At 47.6% G+C, this 13,110-nt stretch overlaps 1 protein-coding gene across 7 annotated transcripts in view; it reads left to right on the top strand.

The window, feature by feature from the left end:
* Positions 1-13,110, top strand: part of supt20 (SPT20 homolog, SAGA complex component) — a 49,223-nt gene that overhangs the window by 7,913 nt on the left and 28,200 nt on the right. For all 7 annotated transcript variants that reach the window (XR_008761141.1, XM_055936856.1, XM_055936857.1 and 4 more), the window contains exons 8-13: positions 1,195-1,248; positions 1,383-1,522; positions 2,396-2,552; positions 11,772-11,828; positions 12,161-12,232; positions 12,539-12,708. Coding sequence is in view for 6 of the 7 variants with exons in the window: in XM_055936856.1 (XP_055792831.1) it covers positions 1,195-1,248; positions 1,383-1,522; positions 2,396-2,552; positions 11,772-11,828; positions 12,161-12,232; positions 12,539-12,708 (650 nt within the window). In the remaining variant the exon portion in view is untranslated. The remainder of the gene's footprint in view (positions 1-1,194; positions 1,249-1,382; positions 1,523-2,395; positions 2,553-11,771; positions 11,829-12,160; positions 12,233-12,538; positions 12,709-13,110) is intronic.

The raw sequence follows: 13,110 nt of genomic DNA, 5'->3' as shown, positions 1-13,110 counted from the left end.
TAGGAATAGCACTGCCTTCTACAACCATAGAGGTAGAAGAGGTAGAACAGACGCCATGCAGGTAGGAACTAGCACTGCCTTCTACAACCATAGAGATAGAAGAGGTAGAACAGACGCCATGCAGGTAGGAACTAGCACTGCCTTCTACAACCATAGAGGTAGAAGAGGTAGAACAGACGCCATGCAGGTAGGAACTAGCACTGCCTTTTACAACCATAGAGATAGAAGAGGTAGAACAGACACCATGCAGGTAGGAACTAGCACTGCCTTCTACAACCATCGAGATAGAAGAGGTAGAACAGACGCCATGCAGGTAGGAACTAGCACTGCCTTTTACAACCATAGAGATAGAAGAGGTAGAACAGACACCATGCAGGTAGGAACTAGCACTGCATTCTACAACCATAGAGGTAGAAGAGGTAGAACAGAAGCCATGCAGGTAGGAACTAGCACTGCATTCTACAACTATAGAGGTAGAAGAGGTAGAACAGAAGCCATGCAGGTAGGAACTAGCACTGCGTTCTACAACCATAGAGATAGAAGAGGTAGAACAGACGCCATGCAGGTAGGAACTAGCACTGCCTTCTACAGCCATAGAGGTAGAAGAGGTAGAACAGACGCCATGCAGGTAGGAACTAGCACTACCTTCTACCTCTTCTATCTCTATGGTTGTAGAACAGATGCCATGCAGGTAGGAACTAGCACTGCGTTCTACAGCCATAGAGATAGAAGAGGTAGAACAGACACCATGCAGGTAGGAACTAGCACTGCCTTCTACAACCATAGAGATAGAAGAGGTAGAACAGACGCCATGCAGGTAGGAACTAGCACTGCATTCTACAACCATAGAGGTAGAAGAGGTAGAACAGACGCCATGCAGGTAGGAACTAGCACTGCGTTCTACAACCATAGAGGTAGAACAGACGCCGTGCAGGTAGGAACTAGCACTGCGTTCTACAACCATAGAGATAGAAGAGGTAGAACAGACGCCATGCAGGTAGGAACTAGCACTGCGTTCTACAACCATAGAGATAGAAGAGGTAGAACAGACGCCATGCAGGTGAGAACCATGAGGGGTGACCGTTGGTTTGTATGTTAGAGTGGACACAAGTGGTGGTGGTGATATGCAATCAGAATGATCGAGCCTTACACCTTGGAACGTTGATACTATATTCTGACCTTTGACCTCCCCAGACACTGATCTGTGACGTCCATGCCATGACCAGTGACCACCACAAATGGACTCAGGTGAGTTGCCAAGGTCATACAAACCTGAACACACCAACAAGATGGTAATACTGTTATCTTTCCTCTCTTCCTTTCATCTTCCCTTATCACCTCCTGCCTCTCCTCTCTTCATCTATCTCCTCTCTCCCCTCCAGGATGATAAGTTGCAGTTGGAGAGCCAGTTACTGCTGGCCACAGCTGATCCTCTGTGTCTGGACCCATCTATCTCTGTCACCTGTACAGCCAATCACCTGCTCTATAACAAGCAGAAGATGAACACCCACTCTATGAAACGGTACACAGAGAGAGACACACAGAGAGAGAGACACAGAGAGAGACCTGCACACACAGAGAGAGACACACAGAGAGAGACCTGCACACACAGAGAGAGACACACAGAGAGAGACCTGCAAACACACAGAGAGACACACAGAGAGAGACCTGCAAACACACAGAGAGACCTGCTAACACACAGAGAGACACACAGAGAGAGACCTGCAAACACACAGACAGAGAGAGACCTGCAAACACACAGACAGAGAGAGACCTGCAAACACACAGACAGAGAGAGACCTGCAAACACACAGACAGAGAGAGACCTGCAAACACACAGACAGAGAGAGACCTGCAAACACACAGACAGAGAGAGACCTGCAAACACACAGACAGAGAGAGACCTGCAAACACACAGACAGAGAGAGACCTGCAAACACACAGACAGAGAGAGACCTGCAAACACACAGACAGAGAGAGACCTGCAAACACACAGACAGAGAGAGACCTGCAAACACACAGACAGAGAGAGACCTGCAAACACACAGACAGAGAGAGACCTGCAAACACACAGACAGAGAGAGACCTGCAAACACACAGACAGAGAGAGACCTGCAAACACACACAGACAGAGAGAGGCCTGCAAACACACACAGAGAGAGAGACCTGCAAACACACACAGAGAGAGAGACCTGCAAACACACACAGAGAGAGAGACCTGCAAACACACACAGAGAGAGAGACCTGCAAACACACACAGAGAGAGAGACCTGCAAACACACACAGAGAGACCTGCAAACACACACAGAGAGAGAGACCTGCAAACACACACAGAGAGAGAGACCTGCAAACACGCTATGAGACACACAGAGACCTGTTGCTCCTCTCTCCGTAGTTGTTTTAAGCGTCACTCTCGGGCGGCGTTGAACCGTCAGCAGGAGATGTCCTACCTGCCCATGCCCCCCCAGCTGCGTCTCTATGACTACCTGCAGAGGAGGAAGGAGAGGAAGCCTGCCCCCTCGATAGACCTGAAGATCTCCAAGGCCGGAAACGTGAGATCACATTACACTCTGTACACTGCCACCTCTAGATAGACCGCCTCTAGATAGACCACCTCTAGGTAGAACACCTCTAGATAGAACACCTCTAGATAGACCACCTCTAGGTAGACCACCTCTAGGTAGACCACCTCTAGATAGAACACCTCTAGGTGGAACACCTCTACGTAGACCACCTTTAGATAGACCACCTCTAGATAGACCACCTCTAGATAGACCACCTCTAGATAGACCGCCTCTAGATAGACCGCCTCTACTTAGAACACCTCTAGGTAGAACACCTCTAGATAGACCACCTCTAGGTAGACCACACTACCACCTCTAGATAGACCACACTACCACCTCTAGATAGACCGCCTCTAGATAGACCACACTACCACCTCTAGATGGACCACCTCTAGATAGAACACCTCTAGGTAGACCACCTCTACGTAGACCACCTCTAGATAGACCACACTACCACCTCTAGATAGACCACCACTAGATAGACCACCTCTAGATAGACCACCTCTAGATAGAACACCTCTAGATAGAACACCTCTAGATAGAACACCTCTAGATAGACCACCTCTACGTAGACCATCTCTAGATAGACCACACTACCACCTCTAGATGGACCACACTACCACCTCTAGATAGAACACCTCTAGATAGACCACCTCTAGATGGACCACCTCTAGATAGACCACCTCTAGATAGACCACCTCTAGATAGACCACACTACCACCTCTAGATAGACCACCTCTAGATAGACCACCTCTAGATAGACCACCTCTAGATAGACCACCTCTAGATAGACCACCTCTAGATAGACCACACTACCACCTCTAGATAGACCACCTCTAGATAGACCACACTACCACCTCTAGATAGACCACCTTTAGGTAGACCACCTTTAGGTAGACCACCTCTAGGTAGACCTCCTCTAGATAGACTACCTCTAGATAGACCATCTCTAGATAGACCATCTCTAGATAGACTACCTCTAGATAGACTACCTCTAGATAGACCACCTCTAGATGGACCACCTCTAGATAGACCACACGACCACCTCTAGATAGACAACCTCTAGATAGACCACCTCTAGATGGACCACACTACCACCTCTAGATAGACCACCTCTAGATAGAACACCTCTAGATGGACCACACTACCACCTCTAGATAGACCATCTCTAGATAGACCACACTACCACCTCTAGATAGACCACCTCTAGATAGAACACCTCTAGATGGACCACACTACCACCTCTAGATAGACCACCTCTAGATAGACCACCTCTAGATAGACCACCTCTAGATAGACCACCTCTAGATAGACCACCTCTTGATAGAACACCTCTAGATAGACCACACTACCACCTCTAGATAGACCACCTCTAGATGGACCACCTATAGATAGACCACCTCTAGATAGACCACCTCTAGATAGACCACCTCTAGATAGACCACCTCTTGATAGAACACCTCTTGATAGACCACCTCTAGATAGACCACACTACCACCTCTAGATAGACCACCTCTAGATAGACCACACTACCACCTCTACATAGACCACCTCTAGATAGAACACCTCTAGATAGACCACCTCTAAAAAGACCACCTCTAGATAGACCACCTCTAGATAGACCACCTCTAAAAAGACCACCTCTATATAGACCACCTCTAGATAGACCAACTCTAAAAAGACCACCTCTAGATAGACCACCTCTAAATAGACCACACTACCACCTCTAGATAGACCACCTCTGGATAGACCACCTCTAGATAGACCACACTACCACCTCTAGATAGACCACCTTTAGGTAGACCACCTTTAGGTAGACCACCTCTAGGTAGACCTCCTCTAGATAGACTACCTCTAGATAGACCATCTCTAGATAGACCATCTCTAGATAGACTACCTCTAGATAGACTACCTCTAGATAGACCACCTCTAGATGGACCACCTCTAGATAGACCACACGACCACCTCTAGATAGACAACCTCTAGATAGACCACCTCTAGATGGACCACACTACCACCTCTAGATAGACCACCTCTAGATAGAACACCTCTAGATGGACCACACTACCACCTCTAGATAGACCATCTCTAGATAGACCACACTACCACCTCTAGATAGACCACCTCTAGATAGAACACCTCTAGATAGACCACCTCTAGATGGACCACCTCTAGATAGACCACCTCTAGATAGACCACCTCTAGATAGACCACACTACCACCTCTAGATAGACCACCTCTAGATAGACCACCTCTAGATAGACCACCTCTAGATAGACCACCTCTAGATAGACCACCTCTAGATAGACCACACTACCACCTCTAGATAGACCACCTCTAGATAGACCACCTCTAGATAGACCACACTACCACCTCTAGATAGACCACCTTTAGGTAGACCACCTTTAGGTAGACCACCTCTAGGTAGACCTCCTCTAGATAGACTACCTCTAGATAGACCATCTCTATATAGACCATCTCTAGATAGACTACCTCTAGATAGACTACCTCTAGATAGACCACCTCTAGATGGACCACCTCTAGATAGACCACACGACCACCTCTAGATAGACCACCTCTAGATGGACCACCTATAGATAGACCACCTCTAGATAGACCACCTCTAGATGGACCACACTACCACCTCTAGATAGACCACCTCTAGATAGAACACCTCTAGATGGACCACACTACCACCTCTAGATAGACCATCTCTAGATAGACCACACTACCACCTCTAGATAGACCACCTCTAGATAGAACACCTCTAGATGGACCACACTACCACCTCTAGATAGACCACCTCTAGATAGACCACCTCTAGATAGACCACCTCTAGATAGACCACCTCTTGATAGAACACCTCTAGATAGACCACACTACCACCTCTAGATAGACCACCTCTAGATGGACCACCTATAGATAGACCACCTCTAGATAGACCACCTCTAGATAGACCACCTCTAGATAGACCACCTCTTGATAGACCACCTCTTGATAGACCACCTCTAGATAGACCACACTACCACCTCTAGATAGACCACCTCTAGATAGACCACACTACCACCTCTAGATAGACCACCTCTAGATAGAACACCTCTAGATAGACCACCTCTAAAAAGACCACCTCTAGATAGACCACCTCTAGATAGACCACCTCTAAAAAGACCACCTCTATATAGACCACCTCTAGATAGACCAACTCTAAAAAGACCACCTCTAGATAGACCACCTCTAAATAGACCACACTACCACCTCTAGATAGACCACCTCTGGATAGACCACCTCTAGATAGACCACACTACCACCTCTAGATAGACCACCTCTAGATAGACCACCTCTAGATAGACCACCTCTAGATAGACCACACTACCACCTCTTGATAGACCACCTCTAGATAGACCACCTCTAGATAGACTACCTCTAGATAGACCACCTCTAGATAGACCACACTACCACCTCTAGATAGACCACACTACCACCTCTAGATAGACCACCTCTAGATAGACCACCTCTAGATAGAACACCTCTAAATAGACCACCTCTAGGTAGAACACCTCTAGATAGACCACACTACCACCTCTAGATAGACCACCTCTAGATAGACCACCTCTAGATAGACCACCTCTAGATAGACCACCTCTAGATAGACCACCTCTGGATAGACCACCTCTAGATAGACCGCCTCTAGATAGACCAGCTCTAGATAGACCACCTCTAGATAGACCACCTCTAGATAGACCACACTACCACCTCTAGATAGACCACACTACCACCTCTAGATAGACCACCTCTAGATAGACCACCTCTAGATAGAACACCTCTAAATAGACCACCTCTAGATAGACCACCTCTAAATAGACCACCTCTAGATAGACCACCTCTAGATAGACCACACTACCACCTCTAGATAGACCACCTCTAGATAGACCACCTCTAGATAGACCACACTACCACCTCTAGATAGACCACCTCTAGATAGACCACCTCTAGATAGGACACCTCTAGGTAGACCACCTCTACGTAGACCACCTCTAGATAGACCACACTACCACCTCTAGATAGACCACCACTAGATAGACCACCTCTAGATAGAACACCTCTAGGTAGACCACCTCTACGTAGACCATCTCTAGATAGACCACACTACCACCTCTAGATGGACCACACTACCACCTCTAGATAGACCACCTCTAGATAGACCACCTCTAGATAGAACACCTCTAGGTAGACCACCTCTACGTAGACCATCTCTAGATAGACCACACTACCACCTCTAGATGGACCACACTACCACCTCTAGATAGAACACCTCTAGATAGACCACCTCTAGATGGACCACCTCTAGATAGACCACCTCTAGATAGACCACCTCTAGATAGACCACACTACCACCTCTAGATAGACCACCTCTAGATAGACCACCTCTAGATAGACCACCTCTAGATAGACCACCTCTAGATAGACCACACTACCACCTCTAGATAGACCACCTCTAGATAGACCACCTCTAGATAGACCACACTACCACCTCTAGATAGACCACCTTTAGGTAGACCACCTTTAGGTAGACCACCTCTAGGTAGACCTCCTCTAGATAGACTACCTCTAGATAGACCATCTCTAGATAGACCATCTCTAGATAGACTACCTCTAGATAGACCACCTCTAGATGGACCACCTCTAGATAGACCACACGACCACCTCTAGATAGACAACCTCTAGATAGACCACCTCTAGATGGACCACACTACCACCTCTAGATAGACCACCTCTAGATAGAACACCTCTAGATGGACCACACTACCACCTCTAGATAGACCATCTCTAGATAGACCACACTACCACCTCTAGATAGACCACCTCTAGATAGAACACCTCTAGATGGACCACACTACCACCTCTAGATAGACCACCTCTAGATAGAACACCTCTAGATAGAACACCTCTAGATAGACCACCTCTAGATAGACCACCTCTAGATAGACCACCTCTTGATAGAACACCTCTTGATAGACCACCTCTAGATAGACCACACTACCACCTCTAGATAGACCACCTCTTGATAGACCACACTACCACCTCTAGATAGACCACCTCTAGATGGACCACCTATAGATAGACCACCTCTAGATAGACCACCTCTAGATAGACCACCTCTAGATAGACCACCTCTTGATAGAACACCTCTTGATAGACCACCTCTAGATAGACCACACTACCACCTCTAGATAGACCACCTCTAGATAGACCACACTACCACCTCTAGATAGACCACCTCTAGATAGAACACCTCTAGATAGACCACCTCTATATAGACCACCTCTATATAGACCACCTCTAGATAGACCACCTCTAAAAAGACCACCTCTAGATAGACCACCTCTAAATAGACCACACTACCACCTCTAGATAGACCACCTCTGGATAGACCACCTCTAGATAGACCACACTACCACCTCTAGATAGACCACCTCTAGATAGACCACCTCTAGATAGACCACCTCTAGATAGACCACCTCTAGATAGACCACCTCTAGATAGACCACACTACCACCTCTAGATAGACCACCTCTAGATAGACTACCTCTAGATAGACCACCTCTAGATAGACCACACTACCACCTCTAGATAGACCACACTACCACCTCTAGATAGACCACCTCTAGATAGACCACCTCTAGATAGAACACCTTTAAATAGACCACCTCTAGGTAGAACACCTCTAGATAGACCACACTACCACCTCTAGATAGACCACCTCTAGATAGACCACCTCTAGATAGACCACCTCTAGATAGACCACCTCTGGATAGACCACCTCTAGATAGACCGCCTCTAGATAGACCAGCTCTAGATAGACCACCTCTAGATAGACCACCTCTAGATAGACCACACTACCACCTCTAGATAGACCACACTACCACCTCTAGATAGACCACCTCTAGATAGACCACCTCTAGATAGAACACCTCTAAATAGACCACCTCTAGATAGACCACCTCTAAATAGACCACCTCTAGATAGACCACCTCTAGATAGACCACACTACCACCTCTAGATAGACCACCTCTAGATAGACCACCTCTAGATAGACCACACTACCACCTCTAGATAGACCACCTCTAGATAGACCACCTCTAGATAGACCACCTCTAGATAGACCACCTCTAGATAGACCACACTACCACCTCTAGATAGACCACACTACCACCTCTAGATAGACAACCTCTAGATAGACCACCTCTAAATAGACCACACTACCACCTCTGGATAGACCACCTCTGGATAGACCACCTCTAGATAGACCACCTCTAGATAGACCACCTCTAGATAGACCACCTCTAGATAGACCACACTACCACCTCTAGATAGACCACCTCTAGATAGACCACCTCTAGATAGACCACCTCTAGATAGACCACCTCTAGATAGACCACACTACCACCTCTAGATAGACCACACTACCACCTCTAGATAGACAACCTCTAGATAGACCACCTCTAAATAGACCACACTACCACCTCTAGATAGACCACCTCTGGATAGACCACCTCTAGATAGACCACCTCTGGATAGACCACCTCTAGATAGACCACCTCTAGATAGACCACCTCTAGATAGACCACACTACCACCTCTAGATAGACCACCTCTAGATAGACCACCTCTAGATAGACTACCTCTAGATAGACCACCTCTAGATAGACCACCTCTGGATAGACCACCTCTAGATAGACCACCTCTAGATAGACCACCTCTAGATAGACCACACTACCACCTCTAGATAGACCACCTCTAGATAGACCACCTCTAGATAGACTACCTCTAGATAGACCACCTCTAGATAGACCACACTACCACCTCTAGATAGACCACACTACCACCTCTAGATAGACCACCTCTAGATAGACCACCTCTAGATAGACCACCTCTAGATAGACCACCTCTAGATAGACCACACTACCACCTCTAGATAGACCACCTCTAGATAGAACACCTCTAGATAGACCACCTCTGGATAGACCACCTCTGGATAGACCACCTCTAGATAGACCGCCTCTAGATAGACTACCTCTAGATAGACCATCTCTAGATAGACCACCTCTAGATAGACCACCTCTAGATAGACCACCTCTAGATAGACCACACTACCACCTCTAGATAGACCACACTGCCACCTCTAGATAGACCACCTCTAAATAGACCACCTCTAGATAGACCACCTCTAGATAGACCACCTCTAGATAGACCACCTCTAGATAGACCACCTCTAGATAGACCACACTACCACCTCTAGATAGACCACCTCTAGATAGACCACCTCTAGATAGACCACCTCTAGATAGACCACCTCTAGATAGACCACACTACCACCTCTAGATAGACCACACTACCATCTCTAGATAGACCACCTCTAGATAGACCACACTACCACCTCTAGATAGACCACACTACCACCTCTAGATAGACAACCTCTAGATAGACCACCTCTAGATAGACCACCTCTAGATAGACCACCTCTAGATAGACCACCTCTGGATAGACCGCCTCTGGATAGACCGCCTCTAGATAGACCACCTCTAGATAGACCACCTCTAGATAGACCACCTCTAGATAGACCACACTACCACCTCTAGATAGACCACACTACCACCTCTAGATAGACCACCTCTAGATAGACCACCTCTAGATAGACTACCTCTAGATAGACCACACTACCACCTCTAGATAGACCACCTCTAGATAGACCACCTCTAGATAGACCACCTCTAGATAGACCACACTACCACCTCTAGATAGACCACCTCTAGATAGACCACCTCTAGATAGACTACCTCTAGATAGACCACCTCTAGATAGACCACCTCTGGATAGACCACCTCTAGATAGACCACCTCTAGATAGACCACCTCTAGATAGACCACACTACCACCTCTAGATAGACCACCTCTAGATAGACCACCTCTAGATAGACTACCTCTAGATAGACCACCTCTAGATAGACCACCTCTGGATAGACCACCTCTAGATAGACCACCTCTAGATAGACCACCTCTAGATAGACCACACTACCACCTCTAGATAGACCACCTCTAGATAGACCACCTCTAGATAGACTACCTCTAGATAGACCACCTCTAGATAGACCACACTACCACCTCTAGATAGACCACACTACCACCTCTAGATAGACCACCTCTAGATAGACCACCTCTAGATAGACCACCTCTAGATAGACCACCTCTAGATAGACCACACTACCACCTCTAGATAGACCACCTCTAGATAGAACACCTCTAGATAGACCACCTCTGGATAGACCACCTCTGGATAGACCACCTCTAGATAGACCGCCTCTAGATAGACTACCTCTAGATAGACCATCTCTAGATAGACCACCTCTAGATAGACCACCTCTAGATAGACCACCTCTAGATAGACCACACTACCACCTCTAGATAGACCACACTGCCACCTCTAGATAGACCACCTCTAAATAGACCACCTCTAGATAGACCACCTCTAGATAGACCACCTCTAGATAGACCACCTCTAGATAGACCACCTCTAGATAGACCACACTACCACCTCTAGATAGACCACCTCTAGATAGACCACCTCTAGATAGACCACCTCTAGATAGACCACCTCTAGATAGACCACACTACCACCTCTAGATAGACCACACTACCATCTCTAGATAGACCACCTCTAGATAGACCACACTACCACCTCTAGATAGACCACACTACCACCTCTAGATAGACAACCTCTAGATAGACCACCTCTAGATAGACCACCTCTAGATAGACCACCTCTAGATAGACCACCTCTGGATAGACCGCCTCTGGATAGACCGCCTCTAGATAGACCACCTCTAGATAGACCACCTCTAGATAGACCACCTCTAGATAGACCACACTACCACCTCTAGATAGACCACACTACCACCTCTAGATAGACCACCTCTAGATAGACCACCTCTAGATAGACTACCTCTAGATAGACCACACTACCACCTCTAGATAGACCACCTCTAGATAGACCACCTCTAGATAGACCACCTCTAGATAGACCACACTACCACCTCTAGATAGACCACCTCTAGATAGACCACCTCTAGATAGACACACTAACAGACATTTGTTCAGACTGATCTCTCCGCTGTTCTCTCCTCTTGTCTTTCTCCCTCCCGCATTTACAGTGTGTGGACATGTGGAAGCAGAGTAACTGCCAGCTGACTGTCCCCAAGGAGATTGATGTAAGTCTCTCTCTCTCCTTGTCAAACACCCTACCTGTCTGTCTGGTACTCTAAGATATGGACCAGGGTTAGGGTCGATACCAATTGAACACAGTCAATTCAGGAAGTGATTTGAATTTAAAATCCCCAAATGGAAAAAACTTTTGACATAAAATACCTTCTTCTTTTTCAGTTTATTCAGAAGTCATTTGAAAATAGATTCCCCCTTTTTCAATGATTGAATTTGGAATTTCAGTTTACTTCTTGAATTGACGGACTTCAATTGAAATGAATCCCATCCCTTATATATGAACAGTTTAGTCTTTGTACTCAGACTTTCTCTGTGTTCCCAGGTGCAGAAATATGCAGTGGCGGAGAGGTCTGTGAAGCTGGAGGAATCTCAGCCCACTGTCTGGCCTGCAGAGGTAACACTTCCTGGTGTCACACTCTTTATCCTCCCCCTGTTACAGATCTAAGTAATTCAACACTGGCATCATCTCAAAGATCACAACAAAATTCAATTTTTAGCACAGAAGATCTGTGTCCTGTCAGCTTTGATCAAAAATGGTACCAGAGGACCAAGGTTTCTCCTCACTTCCTGGTATCGCACCCCGTAACAGGAAGTGATAGATGATTATATGTTTGAGTGTGAGGTTGGGGGTAAGACCCAGAGGACCAAAGTGTCTCTTTTAACTTCCTTGTGTCACACCTGTTCTCTTCCCCCGTAACAGGAAGTGATAGATGACTATACGTTTGAGTGTGAGGTTGGGGGTAAGACCCAGACGACCAAAGTGTCCATCTTCCAGTCGGTGGGAGACCCTCTGGTCTACGGAAAGATCTACTGCACCAAACAACCCAAAGCTGAGGAGGACGGCAGCGACCTACAGCTCCTACACCCATCGTAAGGAGGGGGGGGCTGGGGGGGGGCAGCAGCGACCTTCAGCTCCTACACCCATCGTAAGGAGGGGGGGGGGGACAGCAGCGACCTTCAGCTCCTACACCCATCGTAAGGAGGGGGGGGGGGGACAGCAGCGACCTTCAGCTCCTACACCCATCGTAAGGAGGGGGGCCTGGGGGTGGGGGGGGGTCAGCAGCGATCTACAGCTCCTACACCCATCATAAGGAGGGGGGGGGGGGGGGGGGCAGCGATCTTCAGCTCCTACACCCATCGTAAGGAGGGGGGGGGCAGCGATCTTCAGCTCCTACACCCATCGTAAGGAGGGGGGGGCTGGGGGGGGGGCAGCAGCGACCTTCAGCTCCTACACCCATCGTAAGGAGGGGGGGGGGGGGGACAGCAGCGACC

Source organism: Salvelinus fontinalis, chromosome 10, assembly GCF_029448725.1.
Source record: "Salvelinus fontinalis isolate EN_2023a chromosome 10, ASM2944872v1, whole genome shotgun sequence".
Lineage (NCBI taxonomy): Eukaryota > Metazoa > Chordata > Actinopteri > Salmoniformes > Salmonidae > Salvelinus > Salvelinus fontinalis.
This window is presented reverse-complemented; position numbering and strand designations above follow the sequence as displayed.